A 27,568-nucleotide genomic window follows, 5' to 3' on the forward strand; every position below is an offset into this window, starting at 1 on the left:
CTCAAATGGAATGTTGAAATTGGTGAAAAGGACGAGAAAAGCTCTGTGACATCGAAAATAATGTGTTGAAATTGCATAATACTGTGTTCAGGAGTCATAATTGGAGGACAAAAAGTGAAAATAATATAGTTCAAAAATTTTACAAAAACTGATATGATGGAAAAAGTATTAAATTTCCTTGTCATTTGCTGCTTCTGCTCTGCAATACTTTCGTCCGTGGGCGCAACAGAAACAGCCACAGTAAGTCAAAAGCTTTTCCCGGTATATTTTGGCTAAAAGCTCTGTAGTATAGTGTTGGGCAAAAGTTGAGTGCATTTCTGATGATTCATCATGATCACGGGATAATTAGAGCAGGAAATTCCGACAAATTATATTTTTGATTAATCATGAAAGGCTAAATCGAATCAGTAAAAATTTGAATTTGTATATCAAATCATTTGTTAGTTTATTTTTGTTATTTAACAATTTAATTGGCATAGTTATTTAGAACGATAGGTGGATAGGCTGATACAGAAGTGTGAAGCGAGGAAATTTACTTAAAATAATCTAAAAATTTTAGTTTTAAAGAAAAGATATTAGTATATTAGTTAAATTTAAAATAGGGCAATTGTGCTTAATTTCGGACAGTTGGATCACCTATGTTCAGAGTTTGATTCCCTAAAAGTGTCTCGGCAAAAAGGTAAATGGCGCCTTCAATTTATTTGAGGTTACATTAAATGCTTTGTACCAAAAGTGGTGCAATTAGTGGAATGTTGGCATGATTCGCACAGAGTGAACCTTCATTGAGAGAAATCCGAAAAAGTCAAAATAATATTCCGGAAATGTTAATTTTACCCTGCATTATTGATCCGATATCGGTGTAAAATTACCCTTTTTAGGTGTAGTGGGGGCTAAAGTTACATTTTTTTCATGTTAATTTTACCCTTAAAAAGGTGTAAAATTAACATTAAAAAATGTTGATATATTTTTACACCTAAAAAGTGTTAAAGTTATGAGGAAAAAAAGATAATCGCACCCTCTTTTTTCTCAGTGTTCAAACAACGCAAATTTTCTCTGTGTTTACAAAGAGCCAGTTCATCATTTCTTAGCCATAAGATAGATAATTATTAGGCTCATGAATCGAGATGAAAAATGGTAAGTCAGATCTTTCCAAACAAAGACAAAATTCACATCGTTTGAAGGTTCACTCTATGCGAACCATGCCTACATTCCCCTACCATTTCATAAAAATAACTATCAGTTGCAATTTAACATACTGCGCTGTTTTACTGGTCCTAACTATATGTAAAAAAGGGCGATCCTTTACGAACTTATTTTGCTTTTCAGCTCACAAATGTGAACCCAAATAAGTCACATGCGTCCACCGCCGTCTCAACGTTGATTTCAAACTCCAGAACCAAAGGTGGAAATGTTCCTTCTTTGGTTTTATGTTCTGGTTTTACAATAATGTTTTACATTTCATTAGGCCTAAACCAGTCAAAAAGAAAGAGCAACAATGCCAAGCTAATCAAATATTCTACAATCTTATTTATAACCTATTTTCCTAATTAGCGAAAGGGGGCACTTTTGAATTGGGGTACCTTTAAAATTAGATTTTTTTCTATTTTCAAATAGAACTGAGCCTTATCGTATTATTTAGCTTCAATATTTGTCTGTGGAGCTAAATTCTTTCATGGTATGGTAAAAGTCCAATTTAAAAGTAGGAAAACAAAGCCAAAATTTATATGTGCCCCATTTCAAAGGTGACCCGCTTGCCCCTAAAATTTTGCGTTTTTTTTCTTCTTTTCCCATTTGTTTTTCTTTAAGGGGGAAGTGGGGCACCTTTGAATTGGAACAGCTTTGAAATTGGGCTTTTTTATACTATTTACTATTTTTAAATCGAATGGAACCTTATCATGATGTATATTTTAATTTCAAAAATGGCTTATGGAGTTAAATAATCTCACAGTAAGGACCATTTCATTAAAAAAAATATGAGAAAAAAACCCAATTTTAAAGCTGCCTCAATTCAAAGGTGCCTCACTTCCCCCTACCTTTCATGCAATTGTAAGAGAACTGTATCCTGTTAATTATAGTCTATTTTTTGATTTTTTTGTTTTTTCACTTACCGAGGTTGATTTTTTATTCTACAAATTGTCTACAGCAAGTTTTCAAAAATCAGTAAACAAAATAGTTTTGTTGGGAAAGATAACAGAAACATGGAAGAACTATCCAGTTGATACTTTTCTTTTCAAAAAAAGAGATGGCAAAGCGTGCCAGCTTTTGCGGAGTACTGGAACTCACGAGAAAGAACTAACTGTGTATTATCTTTTCGCATCGCATGTATTATCTTTTCGCATTTAATCGGCTTTACTGCCGCTTAAATTGATTGATAAATTAAAAAAGAAACATTCCAGAATGAGAAATTGCTTATAAAAAGTAGATTTTAAAATATTTTATCATGAGTAACAAGCATACGACCAAATGAAAAAGTAAATCCGAGAAAGGTAAATCATTTACGGATATATTATCGATTCACATACGCATTGGAAATTTCAAGATCTTTCAAAAAAATCCAGATTTAAGCAAATCAGTTGAAAAATTGGATGTGCAAAATCGTTAAACTTTGATGTTAGAAAATTCGATATCGAAATGGTTTTCGAACATAGGTGTACAAGGACGAAATATTCACCTTGACTACCTCTAAAAAATATTCGAAAATGAAAGAAATCCTAGGAGCCATTTTCGAAATAAACCAAAAAACATGGTGGTAGAGAGTGGGGGAAAAGCCTGTTCTCTGTTATAGATAATGTTGACATATAAAGGGGTCGTCGAAGACCGGAAGTCGATATCTCTTACCGTTTCGCCTCTAGCCGTCTCACAAGTAAACACAAGTATAAAACTGAATTATATGTATGACTACTCTCTCTTTGAGTTCGAGCAGTAAAAGAATTTCAATATATATTGGTTTAGTATGGCACTGCTCTATTTTTTTTTAATTTAAGAAGAATAGAAATGATCAGCAATAAAAAATATACATTTTTTTGATCTCCAATCAATTAACATAAATAATAAATTAATTTTAATGTAATACTCTAAAACTGTTTTATCACATTCAAATTCTTTTAATCACAATACTTCGAATCATGAATGAATATTGCTCTATTCTTCCCCTATTTATTTAATTGGTTTAAATTCTAATTTGCAATATTTCTACAAGGATTTATAGTGTTTAATTATTTTCAATATGGGATAACTTCTACATATGCGCAAATTTTAATGGTGAATATAACTGTGCAAGGAAAAATTAAAAGTAATTAAGAAAAAGTGTGACAAAGCGTCCCATGCTTTACAAAATGCTCGCACTCGTGACTTGACGCGTTATTAAAACCGATTCAAAATTTACTTAAAACACTGTCCAAAATAGCTTTGGAGTAATAATATTGATATTGGGGATAAAAATTAGTTACCGATTATGAACCGATTGGCTCCGGCTCAGAATTATCAGAAATTCCAATACCTAGTGGGTCCAAATATAATATGATACCATTCGGTTGAGAAAGGAGTCAAAGGTTAAATCCGTGTTCATTTCTTAAGTTAACATTTAATTCTGCCGAGTCTTCGCTAAACTTGTGCCGATCTGCCGCTTTTTTTTGTTAAGTAACATGCCGATTTGTCGGTAACTAACCAAATTTTGCCGATCTGTCAATCAGATTGGCAAATTTTTCCGATCGCCGCTCATGATTCACTCTGTTCACCCCTTGATTTAAGACCATTTCGATTTTGTAAATTTCTAGTAGCAGGAGTTCATAAACATTTACGAACAAATTTAGAAAATATTTCTTTCTATGCAGAAAAATGTGTCTCTTCACCAAAAACACGATTTTCTTTTTAACATATAGTCAAGTGTGCTAATCCGGGCGCTTCGCTATCTGGTTCGTTTATCACTAATCTACTTAGAATAATATTTTTATTTTTATTTCCGTAATATAGTCACTACAGTAACAAGTATTCAAGTTTGAGAAAAAGCAAAAATAATATTTTTATCCATTAAATAAGTGAGTGTAATAGACTCATTTCAATCTTGTGCCAGCTGGGTTCTTCACTAAAAATTTTTTAGTCAGTGGTATTTTCGCAAATGACAGCTGATTGATTAAAACATTTATTGCTTTTTCCTTGTGAAAAAAGTGTTTTAAATCCAAAAGTTTAATTAAAAGTGAATTAGCGAAAAGGCGACCCAGTTAGTGCATGCTGACTTATTTCAGTATTATCATTATTTTATAATTTTTTTAAAATTTTTTTTGATAATTTTTTTTATATTATGTTTCTGAATGAAACAGTGAATAATTCTATGGATTCAGAAGAAGTAAAAAAGAATTTCACCAGTCCAAAAACAAGCGGTTAAGTAGCACTCTTCGGAAAACGATCCGGTTACCCACCTTACTATAACCCTACGTTTGGAATTTTGAATTCAACCGTCATTGGTCTCGCATCGTTCGAATTTGAGAGACTCTACTGTTAGGGTATATATTCTCATCTTCTTTTTTCGCTTAAATTGTGAATGTGCTACAAGAACTTTTCATTGGAATTTGTTACAGAAATTTTGGATATTAGTTGATCTCGCATTTGTAGATAATTCATTATGCTGTCAAAAAGTCGTTATTTCGAATATGAGCTGAAATGTTGTTTGGTAATTAGAACACCAAGCGTACTAATATTCAAGCTCGTTTGTGCAAATAATATAACAGGAAAATGTGTTTTTGCAAAGAAAAAACCACATAAGTGGTTCAACTTATGTCCCACACTATACAGCATAGCTGCAGTCTGTGTCGCATATAATGAATAATTAAAATAATAATTTTAATGAGAAGGAAAATGTGGAGAGAATGGATGGGGATGTGGTCGGACATGAGGAGGGCATGGACGAAGGCACTTTCAGCAGATACAGCAATGTGGCCACCACTCCAAAAATTCAGACTACAGAACTCAATGGGCGACTTTCCAGGTGAGTCTCCTGTATCTCTATTTTTCAAAGCAAAGTAAAATTAAATATATATTATATATATAGATATATATATAAGCCATATACTCATCATTTCATCTACCCAATTCCCCTATTTTTCTCTCCCGAAAATTCCCGTGGATATTTGCTGTGCAATGGAAAATTCAACCGCAAATGGCAAGATATGATGAAGCAAAACCACTAAATGTATACCACATTTACTGATCCAAATTGGGGGCTTCTGCTAGAAGCTTTTCTCTGTTTGGGAAAACTCACCGTCGGACTGGACGTATTGTGGGGTAGAAATTCAATTTAAAATTCAACTCGGCTTGGAATCCAACATGAAACTCTTCCCAAAAGACGATTCCCGTGGAATTGAGTGCTTTTGCTGCAATTATTGCCATGATTTATTATTAGAATTTCATCTGGGGATACTCACCTGATATTCACAGATTTTCAGCTCCTCACAACCATTCCATTTACTAAGTTTCTTGTATGGACTTTGGTGTAAAGGGAGGTTGTTTCACGATTATATATCTTCGCCTTGGTATCGCATCCCTCTTGAATCTCTCTCATCCACTTCTTAACTTTCACCATGTTGCAAAATAACGTAAAAGAGTAAGTTCCATTTCAAAAGAAACTTTTTGATGTATGTAGTTGATTTCACACAGAACATCTCTTGCCTTTTTTCCCAACTGTGGCACAAAAGCCACGACGAAATGGTGAGTCACAGTCTACACATATAAACTCTGTGAAAATCTTCAAGTGAAACATTATTTATGGTGAGACTGTATCCATTTCTAAAATAGGATAAAATGACTTTGGACGACATCGAAACATTGTGTTTTTGCTCCAAGAAACATTTCTGGGGATGAGAAAGTATTCGGAGGTAGTTCATTTGCAGGCAAAGATTGAAGTACTGCATTAGTGCAGTATTTATCACAAGACTTTAATTGTTTCTTTTTTTTGTTCTTTTTGTTTTGAAAGCTAGGATGATGTCTTAAGAGTTGAGAAATGTTTCGGAAGATTTACCAAGTAATTAGCAATTCTTTGTGGATTATTATTAAAACCATTTTGAAGACAAAGATTTCTGCATAATTATTCCATGAGGAAAATATTTCCTGTTCCTGCTTTAGAATTCATGCTCACAACTTCCATTCAAGGAATTGTCTGTAAAATAACAGTTTTCGATAGTTTCACTTTTAACAACAGCAAAATGAATGGCGATATTAATAATAATGTTGGCACAACCCCAGCTTCATGCCCTATTATTACCCCATGTACCATATAAAGGAAACTCTAACAGATGATCTTAAATTCTCAGTGTAATGTGCCGCGGACACACTCACGGCTTAAGCCGAGAAACAGCTTAATGTAATTAGAACCAAAATAATGATTAAGCTTCCCAACAGTATCGCTTATGCGGTCTTCAGATTAGAGGTTCAGCCTAGTTTCTGAAGGTCTCAAAATCCTAATTACCAACCAATTTTATTCCTTTTTCAGAATTTAATAGGTCATTTGTCCTTAATAATCCTATCCTAAGTAAAGTATCTTATAAGTATCTTGTAGTAAAGTATCTTATAAGTATTATATAAGTATCTTGATTGTTGAAAAATTAGAGCAGTTGAGTCATATAGCTAATTCTCATGTCTGAAGCCCGTATTACCGCTCTTCACTTACAGCTTAATCTAAGAAACGGCATAGTGGGAAACTAATTTAAATGTAGTCCAATAATTAATTTGATTAATTACATTAAGCTGTCTCTCAATTTAAGTCGTAGGTGTGTCCAGAATGGGTCCCGGTCAAAATGCCGAAAACCAAAATCCCGAAAGTCAAAAGCCGAACGCCAAAACCCCGAATTGACCAAAATCCCGAAAGCCAAAACCCCGAATTATTAAAAATGTAATAGCTACTCCCATGATTGCACCCGCGCTTGCTGGAGGCAATGGGAAATATTCTTGGGAAATTATTCTACATATTATTCTGAATATAATTTCATCCCTTTCAGGATTTTGAACATTTCTGATTTTGGCTTTCGGGATTTTGGCTGCCTCCGGGCCAGAACACAACTGTGTTTAGTTTATGTTCATTTTTAGCAAAGTTCTTGGGGTGGGGATTTAATGGAAGGTAGCCGGACTTCCAATTTCTTTTCGTCCGATTTTGAAGCATTCATTTTTATAGGTAGCGAATAGGAATTCCGGGGAAACTTCCATTACGCTGCTCATCCGCCCTATCGCCTAGGGGCCCATATAGAATCAGGCTGATCTTCAAGAATATTTAGCTTATAAAGTTTGACAGTAAATATTTTTCCCAAACTACCATTAACTGAGGGCTTCGGATCATCGCTTTAAAAGATTCATTGCATAACTTTCTTTTACATAGTTCCTTACTGACGAATTTTACAAGCTAAATATTCTCCAGGATCATCCTGATTCTATATGGACCCTAGGGGGTAGGGCGAATAAGCAATGTAATGTAACCGATCCCTATAAAACTGAATACTTTGAAATCGAACCAAAAGAAATCGGAAGTTTCGTTACCTTTCATCAAATTCATAAGAACTTTTGCTATATAAACACTAAACCTACCAAGACTGGTTTAATTGTCCGGTTTAAAAACTTTTTAAAATTAACACTTATTTAAACGGTATAAAATTTAGTGAATTTCTTAAAATATGCAAGTAATATATTTTTCAGTGTTTATATTTTAATTTTTTGCTCTTTTCCAAGAAAAAATTGTTTAATATCCTATACGCTATCGCGGTCTGTTATTTGACCGAAGGCGTTAGAAAAAACGACCAAAAACGGTCGGTAGGTTTAGTGTTAAGAATATAAAAAATCTATGTTTTTTGAACCTACTCAAGTGTGGAAAAATAGGGTATAAACGTATTCAAAGTAGAAATATTTTTCTGTGTAGGCGTGTATCACAATATTCAATAAATTTTCTGTAAATTAAACTATAACCGTTTTGATTGTTATAGTAACATTTTAATCATTCTGATACGGCATATCATTGATGACATACAAAGAACGTTTTCTTGTTTAATGCAATCCAACATAGGCTCTATAACAGATCACCATGTGGAGTTCGAGCCATAAACACAAAACGGTTTTTTTGACTCGTTTATCAAAGTTCTATAGTTTTGCTAAGGGTAGGAGTGACAAAGGAACGTCTCTATAGAATATCTACTTAGGACAGGGTTACCGAATATGGAAAAACGATATCTTATACCGTTTGATCTTAAGATCGAATTAATATAGAGGGAAGTGGAGCACCTTTGAAAGTGGGGCACTTTTGAAATTGGGATTTTCACCTATTTTTAAATAAAATTGAGCCTTATCATGAAATAATTTAGTTGCATAAACAGATTGAGGAGTTAAATTACATTATGATAAGGCTCAGTTATGCCCTAGACACACTTACGACTTAAGCCGAGAGACGACTTAGTGAAAAATGATGGAAATGAAGTTTAACCATTATTTCGAATATAATTACACTAAGCCGTCTCTCGGCTAATCCTCATGTCTGTCAAGGCCCTTACACTTAAAAATAGGAGAAAAATCCCAATTTCAAAGGTGCCCCACTTCCCCCTAATATCGACAGTTGGATCAGCAACTGTTTACGAAAAATTTTACGAAATGTTTTTTATGTGTGTAATCAAAATGTTTAACAAATTTCTGCAATATAGTGTATTACAGTCATTCAATATATCCACATTACAATTGTATCGCTTGCGAAAATTATTCACCTAGAATGGTGGAATTTAATTTTAAATAGAAAATCTAAATATTCGTGTTGAATAACAATTACCCTAAAAGCCTATTCATTATACAACTATTACAGCTTTTCCATGACCAAATGCAAAATTTCAATTAGCACCATTAAACTCAATAAATAGCATATAATTTTGTAACACAAAATTTAATTTTTGCTAACTTTGTAAAATAATTCATAAACACTGAAATATGCACACAATTAAATTTTCAATTGCATGTCCCTGGAAAATTATATCAATATGGTATTTTGATTGCAAAATCGAATGTTAATTCTCGATTGTCTCCAAATTCTTACAATTTTCCCTGGAATTTCAATAAAAAGAATCTCTCTTTGTCACTCTCATTGGGAAAATTTCAATCAATATCTATTGTATCCAGTGTTTAAATTTTCTGTGTATCCTCTTGAGAATTGAAAGTTTTAAAGGAAAAAGTTCATTAAAGTTTCTTTTTCGTTCTGCCTGGCCATTTATGGATAACGGTAGAAGGGGGTGAATTTTAAGAAATAACCCAAAGAGAGAAAGAGGAAATAAATTTGTGTGGAAATCTCTCTAGGATTTTCTATGTTTGAGGTGGATTTGGGTCAACTTTGAGTCAAATTGGTGCTGAGAAAAATAAAAATTTCATTCACCAAATCCACCCCATGAACTAACATCTGCAACCAAAGAGCCAACTAGTCCCACCACACTTCTATACTGAAATATTTTACGTAAAGCACTATCCGCACGTAATTTAATATTTAATCTCATGAAATATTTTTTTTTATTTCCATTGAGTTATTTGATTAATTAATACTCTGAAAGCTTTTTAGCTTCAGCCAATCAGAGAGCGCAATCTACTAAATTAATTATTGCCATTAAATATTTAATTATCTAAATAATGTTTAAATATAGAAATTTTTCACGTCAAGAATTGCAAACTGTACTTATAAGTCACATCTAATTCATTATACTTCTTAATTGGTAATATAACAATTCTGGAGCAAAGCATTCAAATCTCTTCAATCTGGGTTGAAAAAGAGAGAGTTGTAAAAAAATAGGCTGTTTCTTCTGTAAGGGCTCAACTCTACAAATAGACTCAAGGTGATCCTCTGATCCATAATGCTCTCCTCAATTATTCCGATGTTCGTCAGAAAAGTTTTGGAGAAAAACTTTTTAATTTGAAAGAGGAATACTTTTATGACGAAAACCGGAAGAACTGAGGAGAGCATAAAGTTTCCGTTAAACTTCTTAAGAAAATACTTACTTATTTGGGTGGCTGCAACGTTCCTTTAAGGGACCGAGCTTCTCACTAACCTCCTGCAATCCTGGCTACTCTCCGTCAACTCGCCCCAGAAACGTAGTGTTAGGTCGTTGTCGAAAAGTCCGTCCTATCGGAGGCTCCTTGCGAGTTTTCGTAACAATATTGCTTTTACGGGGATGGGTTGTTATAGCTCTTCGCCCAACCATTTCTAAAAAAGACCGGCCTTGTCCGTTAGCCTCAGGTTCGTGACTTCCCAATGGGGTTGGTTACCCAACCTTTCATCGCTCGCTTGGAGCTGAACATAGGAATTGAGAGATAGAGACTATGTGTCGCATTACCGTCCCCCCATTTAGATCCTTACACACTAAGGAATGTAGCCTATAAAATTTGATAGTGAAAAATTGGGTAAAAGAAATTTAAGCAAAGGACTTCTAATCGATGGTTTGGCTTTAGTGCAAAATATTTCACGCTAAATATTCTCGAGGATCAGCTTAAGTCTATTTCTGCCCTAAGACTTTTAACTAAAGTCCATAAAGGATACCATGTAATGTTCTTCGTTAGTAGACAGACCTGTTTGATGTCCTCTGTTTGATACGGGACTTTGCGAAGTGCGTTAATTTCTCATTTTTGAACGATAATCCGGTGTTCGTCCGTACCAAAAGCCAAAATCCTAAAAAGGCAAAATCCCAAAAACCAAAATTTTTATAGCCGAAATCTCAAAAAGTGCTCAAAATCCTGAAAGGCACAAAATTATATGGAGGATAATATGCAGAATAATTTTTGAAAACATAGAATATTTGCTTTTGCCTCCAACAAGAGCGGGTCAAATTGTGAGAGTGGTTATCTGTAGGGGAATTTTGTAACAGTATGACAATGTCATATGGCAAATTTAAGATTTTTTATGTGGTAAATTCGGAAAAGTTAATTGAAAATCGTATTCTTACTGGTTCTAAGAGGTTAACTAAGGTTACTAAGAGCTTCACAGAGCTCCTTGCAATGGCTATTCGACGCTAACTGGACTTTAATGTTGTCCTGCTACATAATTTACTACGAAAATTTATCATGTGACATTGTCATATCGTTACAGAACTCCCCTTCTGGTTATGACACTTTTAACAATTCGGTATTTTAGCTTTCGGGATTTTGGCGTTCGAGATTTTGGCTTTCAGCATTTTAACTTTTCCGGACTTTGGTTTACAGAATTTTAGTTTTCAGAATTTTGGTTTTTGGGTTTTTGGCCTACTTCGGATTTTGGCTTTCACGAACTTGGCGTTTAGGATTTTAGGTTTTTTGGGATTTTGATTTATCCGGGATTTTGGCTTTTTGGAATTATGAACTATTCGGATTTTGGCTTTCTGGGATTTTAGCTGTTTGGGATTTTGGTTTCCCGGGATTTTGATTTTCGGGATTTTGGTTTTTTTTTCTCCATATTTCCGCATATTCGGGATTTGGACTTTCAAGATTTTAGCTTTTGGTATTTTGCTTTTTTCCGGATTCTGGCGTTTGAAATTTTGTCTTTATTGGTTTTTTAATTTTTTCGGGCTTTGCCGTTCGGGATTTTGAATTTCGGGGACTTGGCGTTCAGGATTATGGCTTTTTGTAATTTTGAACTATTCGGAGTTTGGCTTTTTGGGATTTTAGCTGTTCGGGATTTTGGCTTTCTGGGATTTTGGGTTTCGGGATTTTGGGTTTCTTTTCCGTATTTTCGTTTACCCTGGATTTCGATTTTCAAGAATTTGGCTTTTGGGATTTTACTTTTTTCTGGATTCTGGCATTTGGGATTTTGGCTTTTTTAGTTTTAGATTTTTCCGGACCTTGCCGTTCGGGATTTTGGTTTTCGATGTTTTGGCTTTTGGGATTATATCCGGCATCGGCACCCTTTTCCCACCTCTTATTCCTACCAAATTACAAATACCGTATTTTTGGGAAAAGAAAAGCGGTTCCGAAAGATTAAAGACTGATGAGCATATTACTCAACCGAATGTGGCCATATTTAAGTTGGGTTTTGTGGAAAGGCCTTTTGATTACTCAAGTTAAAATAATAGCAGTCACCAATGCACATCAAATTTAGTAAAATTAAGCTGTATCAAGTAAATTTTACTAGCTATTAATTTTCGCTGAATAATGGCTAATGTATTTGTGCGATTAATTATGATCGAGTTTATTATTCTTTTCCGACTCCTTTACGCAACATTTGTATTACGTAATTATATCGGTGTAGAAAGACGGGTGTGATGTCTTTTAATAGCACATCCTGCGGCTCGAAAAGGTTGAAAGGTGAACGTGGGTGCTAGAGTGCAGCGAGTAAGACAAAAGAAAGACATCAGACCTCTCAAGGGTTCCATACCCATTCCTGAAGAGTTCCACTTTCCCAGCATCCACATAACATTCCCCACACACACGAACATAATGAGGTGGGATGGGTGAGACGACTTACCCTGACTTTCATCTCAAATCCCAGACCAAAAGAAGCAGCCTTGGATATGGATTTAAAAAGTTAAAACGAAAGAAAGAAAGAAGAAATGTCTGCGGGAATAAGTTCAATGTGATTCATTAGGAAAATGCATCGAGCCAAAAGGTGGGTCTGCTAGTAAAATGTGATGCAAGTGAAACACTGTAACTAATGAGGAGAAATGGAACGGGAGCCAAGTGGACTGGAACAGACGGACAGGAAACCGAGGAAGGGAAAAAGTTTTGATTTCCTTTAAGAATCACCCGCCACAAACTCAACCACAATTCAAGTGAGATTTCTCTCTCGCAAATAAACGTGAAATTTAAGAACCGAAGGATAATAATTAAAGTTTCTCCCATGACAGGGAGATTTATGCTTCGACTCCGTCAGAATGCTTCTTCCATTTCTTGTTCACCATTTTGTGGCATCGGGAAACAATAATATTGCTTGTATAAATCAAATGGTGTTCAATAACTTCCTTGGGTCTTTTTCGTAGAAATTTCAAGAAACCAATTCCAATATCTTTAATTTGAGTTCATAGGCAGGCTCATATATTTCCCAAATAGTCCTAATTTATAGCATTTTTAGGCACAAAGTGGTTTTACCTACACCCAAATTTTAAGCAAATTATGCAAGTGAAAATGCAAAAGAACGACATGAATAATTAGTCAGAGAGAAATATTCTTTTAAATTATTATGATTCTTTAAAAAAAAATAGTTTAATATTATATCTTCCGGTCAATAAATTTTAACTGCTCGAACTCCACGAGTGAGTAGTTTCCACAATTTTTATACACGAAATTCATCAGGTAAAGTATCGTAATTATCGTGCGCCCTACTAAAAGCAATGTAAATCTGATATAATCGAATTTAGAAAAAAAAAAATTAATTATCGTTTTATAAATGGTTGAATTTAGTGTCGACGTGTTCGATATTCAAATATCCTTCGAATACAATCAAACTTGTTTCAATCGGTTACGAAATGTGCCGCTTAAATTTTTCTAAAAAGCATTTTATTCGTTGATTGTTATAAAACTATTAAGTACCGTATGTGCGCGTGACTTTGCCCCTGCGTGTGACTTTGACACCCTCCTGTTCGTAAGCTTATCTTAAATTCTTACGTTTTATGAACGGTTCTCACCGATCAGACATGGTAGGTCGTATCGGTAAAGACCATATTTAAATTTTAGAAATAAAGAAAAGCTTACGAACAGGAGGGTGTCAGAGTCACCCGTAGGGGACAAAGTCAGCCGTAGGGGAGACTGGGGCACATGTAACCATTTTCGATAGATGCGAATTTGAGGTGATTTTCCAAGGACACCGTGATTTTTTGGAAAATATTTCTTAGCTCATGTTTTACCCTTGGGTATAGGCAATTCGTCGAGGGTAATGCGGATGCTGGAAAACAATTGAGTTTTCCATAAAAATAAAATTTGTGTCCCTGTGCATTTTTCTCTTTTCACAAAATACCTGGGGTAGAAGTAACCACTTTCTGGGGAGGATGTAAACACCTTTTTTCCCACCCTTGAAATTAACTTTGCACCACTCTCGATTATTTTAATTACTTAAGAGATATATAAAGACTGTATATTTTTCAAAAAATCACGACACTTTTTACAAAGAATAATTAAAATAGCAAAAAAACTAAAAGCATGCATATCAAAGACATTTTTCAATGGATTTTCCCCATATTTTGACATCATGTGACTTTTTATTGAACCCAGCGCCACCAATTTTTTTCGTAATCTATGAATTATAGATATTTCGCATGAAGGTCAATTTCCCGCTCTTTTACCTACTCAATTTGTGAAATTGAAATTGCCTGATTACATCTACCCCAAATGCTGTTTTCTGACCAATTATTAATTCTTTTGAAATAATGAGAATCTCAATTTCTCTAGTAAATGCATTAATATAATCCTAAAAGATGTAGGAAAGAACTGGTATTGCTACATTTCGATTATTTTACACAATTTTTAATTTCCAGGTGGAAATCCAAATGATCAAAATAATCGAAATATCAACATTTTCAGGAAAATGATTTTTATTTTTAAAGTATATTAGGATTTTATTGACCAATTTATCTGTGGACATACATCCCCATGGTATCTATGAATGCTTATGGGTTTTATCCTCTGGAGTCTTAAAATTAATGAAAAAAATCACAGTGTTTACAACTACCCCAGATTACTACTGCCCCAGTTCCCCCTACTTATGGTATCTGTAAAAATTGTAATGGTAAATCAAGCAATTTTAAACAGAAAATAAGAATATTACAGTGTTATTACAATCTGCTCTCAGGATTGCAAATTTTACAACGAAACATAAATTTTCTATGCTCGCCTCATAATTGTATCATTTCGGATGGACGATTTTATAGCCGGTTTAATAATACATTCTGGATATTAAATTTAATATGCAAGTTTTAAGATTTACAAACCGATTTTTATTCTAATATCCGGACTATAAATTTGACAATTCGATTTTTAATCTTATAAAATGATAGTAATTTTTACAAGCTGATTTTATAATCTATATCCGTATGGTAAACTAATAAAATCGAACTAAAACTTTGCATAAACGATTTTACATCCAATATTCGAATGATAAATTTGAATGTCGACTTAATATCCAGTTGGCAAATACTCATATTAAAAAAAAATATTAAGAAATTTTAAAAGATTTTATGGAAGATAGTACTTTCCTCTATTTTTTATATATAGATTCTAACGTAGGAAAATTCAAATATAAAGATAGTATAAAATTACATTTGGTAAGTCCATTGGATAAAGTCATCTTTGATGTTTGCTCAGATGATAGAAATACGATAAGACTAATAAATTTACGATAAAACGTAATCTGTTGTGATAAATGTGCATGCAAAATTTCAAAAGATGCAAGTGAGCCTTTCAAAGGATCAAAATATGATTAATTTTTGTTGAAAAGGGTCAATTTGACCCATTTATTTTTACCAGTATACCTTTAAAAACTTTCTGAAGTTTTTAACTCGTTTTTGAAAGGCTGATTCATATTTTTCGATACAGATTTTCAATTTTAAAGTAAGTTTTAGAGCTGAAATGTAAAAAAATTCACGATTACGAAAATGAAATAAAAAAAGTTGGCAAAGCGTCCCAGCTTTGCGAAATACTCGAACTCGCTCACGAAGATAGAGCTATCCATGAATTATCTTTTTATGTTTTTTTTTTGGGTGCATATCGGCTTATTAACAATTAAAGTCATTCACAAATCGGAAAACAATTTTGAATTAGAAAATTGGCTAAGAAGTCTGGATTTTAGAATGTTCTTGTTATTAGTAACATGCATTACACTCAGTCCCTGAATTAAGTCCTTCGGGATTATGCACCTGACGGAATTATGCACATACAATTATGCAAGTTTGCCTATCATTGGGAGTCAATTTATGAAATCATTTTTGAAATAGGGGAAAGTGACCAAGCTTCGCACGGTCCCAAGCTTTACAATGCCCAAATTTTTCCTATGTTAATGAATAAATACGACTTCGCAATATATTTTGAAAACAAGATAGGGGGAAGTGGGGCTACTTTGAGCTGTGGGGCTACATTGTTATACGATTTTTCGCATATTACTAATGCAAATTGTACTTAAACATGATGTAATTTGGATAGAGAAAGTAATTGTGGATCTAAATAAAATAATTGTAAGAACCAGCTTCATTTAGAAATAGTCGAAAAAGTCGTATAACAATCTAGCCCCACAGCTCAAAGTAGCCCCACTTCCCCCTACTTTCCCCTAGTTTTTAAAATATAGAAGAGATGAGTCACATTTACTGAAAAAAAAAAAAACATATAAAAAATTTAGTCATTGTAAAGCTTGGGACCGTGTAAAGCATGGGCACTTTCCCCTACGCCTGAATGTATACTATGAGGCGACGCGGGGAATTTGAAAACATTTTCCTACTTTTCAGAATAAAACTTTAATAACTTTTATTAAGGTAAATTTTTTAAATATTCTAACCATTTATTGAAGAACTCTGGCCAAAAAGTACTGTTTGTTAATGCATTTCTTCGGTTGCGTCTACCTCTGTCGTATCTGCATTTGTTTTGTATCTGCATTCGGTGCAAGCTACAATACAGACGTCCCCACTTGCGTGAAATGTTGACAAAAAAGAAATGCAGATACGACAGAGGTAGACGCAACCGACGATTTCTATTGGGGGAAAGTGCCCATGCTTGATACCATTGGAAGCTTCGTAATGACGAATTTTTCTATGTAATATAACATATATGTGACTCATCATGTTGCCAGTTTTTAAAATATATTGCGAAGTCACGTTTATCGAGAAACATAGGAAAAATTTAGTCATTACAAAGCTTCCAATGGTATCAAGCATGGGCACTTTCCCCTAAACAGTTGAATCTTTTTGTTTAAACTACTTTTACTCCGCGTGAAATTCGTTCTACGGCCGATTTATTCAAAAGGAAGCCCCTGCGGGGATGCAAATTTTCTCGATGCATAATGTCATTTCGCGCATTTTTTTCGGTCCTGATAATGTACATAATACCGGGATTGAGGGTAGTAACATTAGTAACGCGCAAATGATATCCAAATTTTAACAGAAATGGAAAATTTAAATTAACTATGTGTTGAATTTAATGCTTTATAAATATTTTATCTTCCATAACCTTAAATAATTATCATGTAAATAATTATACAAATGAGATTCTGCGAACCTAATGAATGTAATCAGTGATTTTATATTATTATCCTCAGGGGGGTGACATTAGCTCTGAAAAATGCGACCGATTTTAGTGTAAATTTTTCCCTGTTTTCGTACACATTTCACGAGATATCTCCAAAACTACGTAGGTTGCCAATTTAGGGTTTTCGGTTGCCTCTTTGTTATTAAATTGGCTTTTATTTTTTATTAGTATTTTTTGCTAATTCATTCTGCAATGACAGAAAACAGCTAATAAACTCGAAAGCTTTTTCGGCACACTAAAAACATATGGGAAACATAGGAAATGGCATGCCCCTGATTATCCTTGTGTTCCTTGCTTATTTCAATTATTACAATGAAGTAATAATCCCTATAATTTCGATACCATATGCGATCATTCAGTGTTGTTGAGGAAGCATTTAAGTAGTATTTAACGATAACAATGCAGTGAAAGTGAGTGCAGACGAAGTGACGTCTAAAAAAAATTTAAAAGCTCACAGTAATTTTAATAGGACTGTTAGAGGAGTTTACCCTAGGTTAGAATGCAAAAGAGGCCAAAACTCTGCAAATATAGTTTAAATGTGTGTTAACTTGGTCTTGCATTATGTTTTGCCTCTTTAAAACAATGTCATACATATGTACCTATATGTTAGTATGTTTTACATAGAGTATCATTGCTGGGCAAATTTAATTGCTACGTAATTTACCCTACACTCATAACATGCAAGTAATGATATTATTATGAAGCATGCGAATGTTATTTAAAGCGAAATTATATTACGAATTTACGGGTGAATAGATTAGGAGACTCGCAATGCCTTTAGCTTGGCCCATTTCTCGTGTTCTTGCTGTTTCATTTGGCATTAGGGACTATAACACTCACTGTTTCTGGCTGGATAAGAGCTTTTCTTCCAAGGGGGTTGGGGGATTAACGAAATTTTCCCCCTTCCATTCCTCTGTAGTTAATTATCACACATTTTCATCTTTTCCTGTGATCTCTCGCAATTATCCTAAAATCTCGCAAAGTGAATAATTCCATCTTCATTTCACGCATAAATTTACCATTTGCACAACTCGCACCTGAGCTCCACTAGACATCAGTTTCATTGGATGTGATCCTTAAGATGGTCCATTAGTGGATTTACATTGTGTTGCATTTTAATTAGTCTCACGTGCTTTTCTCACCTTTTTTCCCACTGAAAGGTACGAGCAGGGCCTGGAAGACTACGATGAGGCAGCAGCTAGGCTGGATAATGAGGAGAAAGCTGAGAAAAGAAGAGATGCTGGAGGTGGAAATTCACCCTATACCTGGCGTGGTGGCAATAATTCATGGGAGCGTACAGTAAATTTTATTGGTGATGTCGTATCACTGGTTCGATCTCTCAAATCCTATCAGGACACATCCAATGAAGCCACAGCTCAAGCATCGTTGGAATTAGCTAGGAATTCCTCAACAAATAGCACAGAGTCTCTAATTGGATCCCAACTGGATGACATTGACGGTAATATACGATGCTATTTTGCTCAATACCACAACAATATTGTGGGGAATGTCTCGCGAATATTTGGGTGACAGCTATGGGGTATTAATTTTCAGGATGTTGGAAAAATTTGAGGGGAAACCATTAGTTTTCGAAGATGCTGTTGCTTCCAAGAGAACAATTCAATCAAGGAGAAAATTTATAAACAGGAAATATCTTTTTTAATATTCATGTTCGACATTCTTCTTAAATCTTTTGGTTACCTTTAGTTAGGGGAGACTTTGCCCCCCACTTCCTCCTTTGCAGTTCGTAAGCTTTTATTCAATTCTAGTTACTAAAGGATGGTCTTTAGTCTTCACTGATCGGACATGGTAAAGAGAGGACTGGTGCAGACCATCCTTAAGTGCAAAAATTAAAGAAATGCCTAGGAGGCAGTGGGGCACCTTTGAAATTGGGATTTTTCTCCTATATTTAAGTTGAACTGAGCCATATCATAATGTAATTTATCTTCTCAATCTATTTGTGCAACTAAATTATATCACGATAAGGCTCAATTTTATTTAAAAATATGTGAAAAATCCCAATTTCAAAGTTGCCCCACATTTGAAGGTGCCCCACTTCCCCCTACAAGAAGTAAGGGACAAAGTCACCTCCCGAGGCTAGTCATCTGCATCTATGGTATTTTATTTTAACTTAACTATAAATATTCCTTAGTAAATATACAAAATAACATATTAATTCATTCGTCTAACAATAAATGAACGATTTTTAATTAAATCTACTTGGAGATGCGGAAATAAATCTTAAACAAATCAGATCTAAAATCTCTTAAGTGATTACGTGGATCTATGCACTCTTACAACTACTCTATGCACTTTATGTATACTACTACCCTAGTTTTCTCTTTGTCAATTAAACCCATTATTGATATTTTTATGGCAAAGATTATAATCACACTGCTCTTGATTTATGAAAAAAAGATAAATCTTAAAAAAAAACTAATTTTAAATTTGCAGTATAGTTCATAATCCTTTTATGTGAGGAGTAAATAAGCAATACCAAATAAAAGGAAACAATCAAGTAAAATATACTACGCGACATGCTCGAACTTATGAATTTAATTTACTGCTCTATAAATTTGTTTGGCATTAACGCTTTGTAAATTAAACCGTTGAGGGGCACAATTAATAAGATTTAATTATTCTGCTTATATAAATAATACTAACAATTCGCAATGTTTTTTACTGAATTTTTATTTATTTACTTGTCAATGTACAAATGATTTATTATATATTTTTTCAAAATGCAAAATAAAATAAAAATAATTCAACTAAATATCATACAAAAAATACACTGGCTTATAAGAAATTCGGATTTGACAAGGATTTTAAAAACAGTCTCCTATTCCTAAGAATATTACATCTTACGGATGTTGCATCTTACTTAAAAAAAATAATAAAAAGGTATATCTTAAAATTCCAATTTCTCCAAAAAACTTAAAGTGTTAGTGATTAGTATATTATTAAAGAGAAAGACAATTCCAAATTTTTGAAACCACAAGAACAAAATATTGAAGAAATTTTGCATTCTGACTGTTTAAGAAATTTGTTACATAAATTTTTATAAGATTAGAATAGGAAAAGCATTTGGAAGGAAAAATTTTAATTCAAAGTCTGACCTATCTAAGCCAATACTCTTCCAGAAATGTCCAAAAACATATGCTCTAGCTCGGCTAGAGTTCTAAGATTTGTAGTTCCTGTTAGAAGTGTCTGTTTTTGGAGAACACTGTTCGCTAAGAGCGTTAAGGATGTTGTCGTTTTTAACTAAGTTCCGCGTGTTTTGCGTAATTCAACAGATAATATTCGACAACTTTTTTCTAGGCTGACTTCGTAAAGGAAAAAATTTACTAATCAAACTCCACAGAAAAAGAAGTATTACAATCTCCTGATTTTCTCGTTTCCCAGAATTTTCACTCTAGGGACTATTTTTTCCAACATAATCTTCGAGTTTCGGATGATTTCTCAAAAATGAAGTCATGCTGTTTGTTCGTCTGTGCGTTTCCTTGTCCGGCTTCCGCCAATTTTAGAGGCTAAACGGTTAGAGATAGATCTGGGGACCCCCCCTCTATAAGTTGACCTCAGTACCGTTAAAATGCTTCTAATTTTCCACCCACCACTCCCCTTCCTCATTAAAACCATATTTTTTGGATTGCTCGAGAGCACAGAGATTACCTTGAATCATTCGTAATAACGGTTTTTCAAAGTCAAAGGTCAAAAGGTATATAGAGGTTGTATTTCTCAACCTAACGGTATCATATTTTGGGCTCGTTAGAAAGGTCTTGGAATTTTTGACAAGTTTAGACTCCGTTCCAATCGGTTATGAACTGGCAATGAACTGGTTACGAATCGATAAGTTTGTCCTAAAATTAAGTCTATTGCTCTGAATTTGTTTTGGAGTAGGATAAAGTTATACAATTTGGATATAGTGTTACAAGTTGAACAATTCGCCGGTACAAGTTGGACAGGGATTTTTCATGATAAATACAGTACTATTTTCTTTTAATCACAAGGAACTAAATTATAAAACTAAAAAGCATTAAAAATATACAAATAAAAATGAAGTCCAACTTGTACAATGGTCCAACTTGTACCACTTTATCTTTTGAGCGTTTTATGAATCGATTCAAATTGTTTAGGATCCGGTAAACGGTAAATAATACGAAAGTTCTTTTCAAGTACATAGCATATAAGTTACGAGTTCGACTACTCCACAAAGCATGGACGTTTTGTCACCCATTTTTTCTTCCTTTTTAAACTTATTTTTACGTATATTTGTTTTCCTTTCTTTTTCCCCTTTTCTGTTTTCACAATATTGTAAAAAGGATGAAGCCTATTGTTCTGAATAAATAAATGAATACTTAATTATTTATTATACAAAGAAAATAGCAATTGTTATTATTGTGGAGAGTGGGCAGATAAAGAAAAATGAAAATTGTGTTAATGAATCTTGGACAGACCTAAAATGGGTTTTTGCAGGACCCCAAATAGCTATTTCTAACCGTTTTATCTCCCGAGCAACCGAGTGAAATATGGACAAAGGAAGAAACGATGTTTTGTGATATTTATGAAACCTTGAGATTCAGATAATTTTGATGAGAGACAGAAATTGATAAGTCATAGATAAATTCAGAATTTATGTTTCTCTATGTTTAATTCGAGCTAACAAGTATTGCATATTGGACAGAGTTCATCTAAAAATGTTCTATGTTTCATCAGAGTTTTAGGAATAAGAGAACGAATTTATTATTTATGGCTTATACGTATTGAAAGCAATCGATTCTGTAACTGCTTTCAACGATTGGACATTGAGCACTCAGCAAATGTTCGTTCTTAATTGTCTTTATTATTTTCTTAAATACCTTTAATAAAGCAGTAAATAATGTAATTATAGAACGATTGCGCATTAAATCAATAAATGCGTGTTTTTCCTCTACCTTAGAAATATTTTATTAGATTTAGAACAAATTAAAAATCCTAATTGTCTCCTCCGAGCTCACAGTACCACTTGTCTCTCTCTCTTGGAGTTTCTGGAGGTGTTTGTGCGGAAAATTTCACTTAGGTTCTGTTTGCAGAGTGATGAAAATGGTTTTCCGTTGGATGATACTGGGGAAAATGGGTTAAATGGCTTTGAGTAAAATAATCTGCCACTAATGAACGTGAATGGGGTTGAAATTCAGCAATGTTCTCTCATCCTCAGAAACTGCATCGACCACGGAGGTAGCAGAAGGACGTTACATCCATGGTGACCCACTGAAGGGATATTACGACTTTGTCATTACGGAAGGATCATACAAATTTTGGGCCGCCTTTCAGGTATGACATGAACAGCCCCTGAATGGGCAATTCCGTGAAATTTATTAACATATCGCTTGTAATTGCATTATGGGAAAACACCATCATTATTGCTAAGCAGCAGTATAGGTTTTGAGTGAACAGGGGATTTTCCTGTCATGGCATTAGGATTTGTCAACAGCGTCAACAGTGTTGTTAAATTACTAGGGAAGGTATCATTGCACAGTAAAGAATAAAAGGAATTGTCGAAGATTGATATCTATAAGTCCTGATAGCACACGCCACACCTAAATACAAACAAGGAAATCGATGAAATGTATTGGAGAAATATAGTTTCTGTTTCTACCCCTATTTTAATTCCCTTCGGAGTAGTCTTTTTAACCATGATTGATGTTTATTCACTCGAGTACGGCACAAGTTGCAATTGAGAAACTAGGGCACAGTACTACGTTAAGAATTGTCGACTAGGTTGTGAATTCTTTCGATATTTTTTAAATCTAAGCTTTATTTATTAGAGGCGAAACTGTTAGAGTTTCGACTTCTGTCCGTCTATATTTGTCCGTTACTCCGTAGTAACAAACTCTTATGTTAAGAGAAGAAACAAAGAAAAATCAATAAAAATAAAATATTTAATAGAAAATAATAGGAGGCAACCAAAATCCCGAACGGCAAAATCAATAAATCCCGAAAGCCAAAATCCCGAAAAGGTCAAAAATCCGAAAGCCAAAATCCCGAGTGTTCAAAATCCTGAAAGGAATGAAATTATATGGAGGATAATGCGTAGAATAGTTTCCCAAAACACACAAGATTCGTGACACTTTTAAGAATTCGGCATTTTGGCTTTCGGGATATTGTCCAGGACCCAAAATAATTAGGTATTTGCTCTTCCGGATTAAAAGATAGAATTCTAATAAAAATTATTATCGGTCAATGAACCTTAGTTTGATGAATGAGAGACCTATTACACTATTAAAAAAACTGAATATTTTTCTTTAAATAGTTTAAATATTAGCGAAAATTATGTTTCACTCTTAAAAATTGTTACCTATATCGAAATTTCTTGTTTTCGTTAAAAAAAACTTCACTAATCAACAGAATGCTAAAGTTTGTTTTAAATATAAACTTTTAACGGCTAAATGTATTCGTATTAAGAAAAAAAAATGAATGAGGAACAAATTAACATTCTTCTTAGAAATGCATTACATTTCTTAATTTAATTTGAATTTCTGAAATTATTTGCAAATTTAAATGAATATTTTTAATTTCTTTTATAATGGATTTATTTTTCTGTTATTCGCTTTTACTGGTTTAATCTGTAGAGAATAAAAACATTAAAAAAAGTAGAATTTTATGCATTAAATAGGTAGATGGATAGATAAATTTAAAACAATATGCACAATCATTTAAAATGATTGTCTATTGAATTTATATTTTGCATTCAAATTAAAATTAAAATGTGAATTTAATTTTTTTTGAAAAGGTAATTTTTTTAATGAATAAAATTATTTTATTACTTATTAACCTTTTAATTTTGTTTCTTGTATTTTTTTTTTGTAAAAGTTTCTTCACAATTGCATGATCCTTTTTAAAATAAATTGTTAGAGGAATGTTAGTATGGTTTGCACAGAGTGAACCTTCAAACAATGCACATTTTCTCTTTGTTTGCAAAGAGCTCGGTCGTCATTTCTTATTCATAAGATAGATAATTTTTTTCATTAAAAAAGCTTGGGTCATTTTGATAAAAACTAAAAAACATGGTTTTGGAGAGGATGGAGAGGATCCGGAGAGAAGAACAAAGACTGTCCGAGATAATGTCCACTTATGTGTGGGGTCATCGAAGACCGGAAATTGATATCTTTTACCGTTTAATCTCCAGTATAAAAAAAGGCGGATTGTATATACTGCTCTCTTTGAGTTCAAGCTGTTAGATAAAAAAAAACGTCGTAAAATTGGAAAACTTTCGTTCAAAATTCTTTTGAAGTCTTCTAATAATAATTTGGATGCTTTTTAAAATATGTTCAAATTATCCAATTTTTTTTTACGTTATGGCTTATCAAATTAGCAAAAGCGGTTTAGCATAATTATCATAGAAATCTTGGTCAAATTATATTTCCGGTAAAATTATGTTAAGCCGCCGAGATATTTACTTTGTATTAAATATATCGGTTTTTCAGACTAGAGGTTTAAACTAATTCCCGATAATCTCGAAGTTCTAAATAAAAAAGAATATTACTGATTTTTAAATATCGATTAGTTCATTTGTGCACTGTGTCTACAATATTCAATATTAAGTCAAAACACCCCGAAAAATACCATTTCATAAGAAATTAAACCAGCTAAGCCATATGACTAAACCTGGGTAAGAAGAGTTACCTAGTTTATCAATAAATTATTAAGTAGGGTAAATGTCCTAATTCAAAACTATTTCCAGACCCTTTAACTTTGACAGAAGATTCAACACATTAAGTTCATATTTTTTCTGAAGAGAATTACATAAATTTGCTCCTTGACTTTTCTAGAATGTTACTGTTTAGTGAAAATTCTTTAGAGATAATTTGAAAACTTCTTAAATACAAGAAAAATACATTTGTACAAATTGCTGCTTTTGGAAACAAAGAATCCAAATGGAGACAAGGGAAAGTTTCTAATTGGAGACAAACAGTGTAAGTGAAACCGCGACGAAAAGCTTCCAAAACCTTGTTGAGTTGCTCCTGAGTGCAGGATTTGTTCTTATTCCTGGTCTTTTCTCCTTTCGCATTTAAAACAATAAGAAAATCTCTCCAAAAAATCATATTTCCGGGGTTTCCTATTGAAGCATTTGCAGACACTTCAGAAAAACTGTTTTTGTTCACGAAATAGGTAATTATTTCATTTGAAAACTTCACGTACCGTTAACAATAAAGATTAGCACTTAATTTAACTAAAATTAGCCAGAAATATGACATAAATGTTAAACAAAACGAATAAACAACAGTGACCTAATTGAGATTTTCATTGGAAGACATGGTCGATTGATGAAAAATTCTATGGTGAAAAGGTACACTTTTAATTATTCTGAGAAATTAATAAATTAAAATTTGTGAATATGAATGGATTTTCGCTTTATTTAGAGCAAAATTAACTAAATAATGAAACTGAGGTATAGAAAATATATAAATATAATAATTTAGTACTGTATTTATTGTGAAAACAATGACGTTTCCATTTAGAGTAGCGAAAAATTTCCATTTGAAGCAGGTTTTGAATTAGCTTAATTTACCCTAAAAGTTATTTCTAAATCAGTTGTGGAAAGTCCTCAGTGTATGATAGTTTAGGATCAATCTTTGCAACTAGAGTCTATTTGGGCTCGGTTGGAAAACCGAGTTACGTCTGACACTTTACGTTTTTGTTTAGCATAGGGATGAAGTTGTAACCTTGTTTTCTTCTAGTGCAAGTGAAGTTTAACGAATTTAATCTGGCTTGTTTCTTTTATAAATTAATCAAACGAGGTAAATTGAGTGGTAGAGCGTTCGATCTATGATGCAAGCATTCAGGATTTAAATTCCATTTAGATCGTTAGTCATTTCTTCGTATTTAGGATGTTAGGATCGCATCCTTTGAACTTTACTGTATTTAATTCCACAAGATATGGGAATTACAATCCTGTCTTATTTGTGAAAGTCTTCTATATAAGATATTTTGACACATTATTAGTACTATCATCAGTAAGGGAATAAGAGAAGGGAACATTTTAATACATTAATCATATGGTTATATTCTTCTTAATTCTATTCTTATGATAATCTTGAAATATTATGAGAAGTCAGAATTTAAGTGTTTTACTAAGAAAAGTGAATTAGACATTTCCTATTGTCAACAATGTTAGATTAATCGTTTCAGACGTATTTTAACAACACACTGTTTGTCATGCACCCACCTCGGGAATTAGAATTTGGGGATATAGGATGTAGGGGGATGCAATAAATTTCAATCTCACAGACCGTCACTGTATTAGCATTAATTCCTCTCACACGCAAAACCATGTGCAGCGAGATGTAATGATGACGAGATACCAGATCACATTATACTAATAATAATAATCAGAATAATGTGTAAGCTTCACCCCAGGTTTTCCGTGATATTCATAACATGTCTCTCTCTTTCACTCGTTCACAGCTGGCGACTGCTGCTCTTATTATTTATTCAACGTTTGCAGCCATTTACTATTCAAAGGTTAATCCGATTGTTTCCGATTATGATTACGTTGATTATCTGGGTGGACGGTCCCTGGCTGGTGGACGTAGTTTTGACGGTGACAATGCTTCGGAGGAATCGGAATCTCCATCCAGTTGGTTGCCATCACTCAACAGCAGTTGGGTCAGTACGGCTGTTCATGGATTTCAATTCGTTATGGATGCCATCGAGAAGATACCACAATAGTGGCCAATTCAAATTGTCGTGAAAACTACACATTATCATGCATTCAAGAGGAAATATGGCAAAGTATGAGCTTTTCGTGCACAAAGCTCACGATGAAAATAAAAGGGTTGGGAATTTGGGGCAGCATTTTGTGCAACTTGCAAAATTTGCTGAATGCTCCCTTTTGCAACTTGGGGCATATTCCCCAACAAGCGTAAATACTTGAAAGTTCGCCTTGAGAGCTTTCTCTGTATATTATTATCTCTCTAATTGACTGAGTTGAATTTGTTTAAAGTTTATTTTTGGAATGTTTCAGGCACATTCACGCTACAAAACCGTATTTTTCCTACACCATATACCATAAGTGCATATTAAAATTGTCACACATCAAAGCTCATACGAAAAGCTCCTTCACGTGAAATTTGCACATTAGACTTTGTCAACGAAGACACAGAGAAAATTCTCTAGAGGAAATTTATGTTGGTCGTGAATAAATATGAGAAAATTCATGTGACTAGTGAAATTAAATGATATTTTAGTAGCATTAAAATGTGGAATGTTATATTCTAAAATGTTGCGAAATAAGTTTCTTTTATTAATTAACCCACCCCATTCATTCAACGTAGCTGCGGGAAAATTTTTTAAGCAACTTTTTTTTTGTGCAACTGCAAGTTTCCATGGTACACTTAGG

At 33.4% G+C, this 27,568-nt stretch overlaps 1 protein-coding gene across 1 annotated transcript; it reads left to right on the forward strand.

The window, feature by feature from the left end:
• On the forward strand, positions 1–27,568 carry LOC129807208 (uncharacterized). The gene is made up of 5 exons (XM_055856311.1): positions 1–240; positions 4,851–4,984; positions 18,351–18,649; positions 22,385–22,500; positions 26,635–27,568. Exons 1-5 carry the CDS (start codon positions 154–156, stop codon positions 26,896–26,898), a joined length of 900 nt encoding a protein of 299 aa, XP_055712286.1. The 5' UTR covers positions 1–153; the 3' UTR covers positions 26,899–27,568.

This window comes from Phlebotomus papatasi, chromosome 3 (genome assembly GCF_024763615.1).
Source record: "Phlebotomus papatasi isolate M1 chromosome 3, Ppap_2.1, whole genome shotgun sequence".
Lineage (NCBI taxonomy): Eukaryota > Metazoa > Arthropoda > Insecta > Diptera > Psychodidae > Phlebotomus > Phlebotomus papatasi.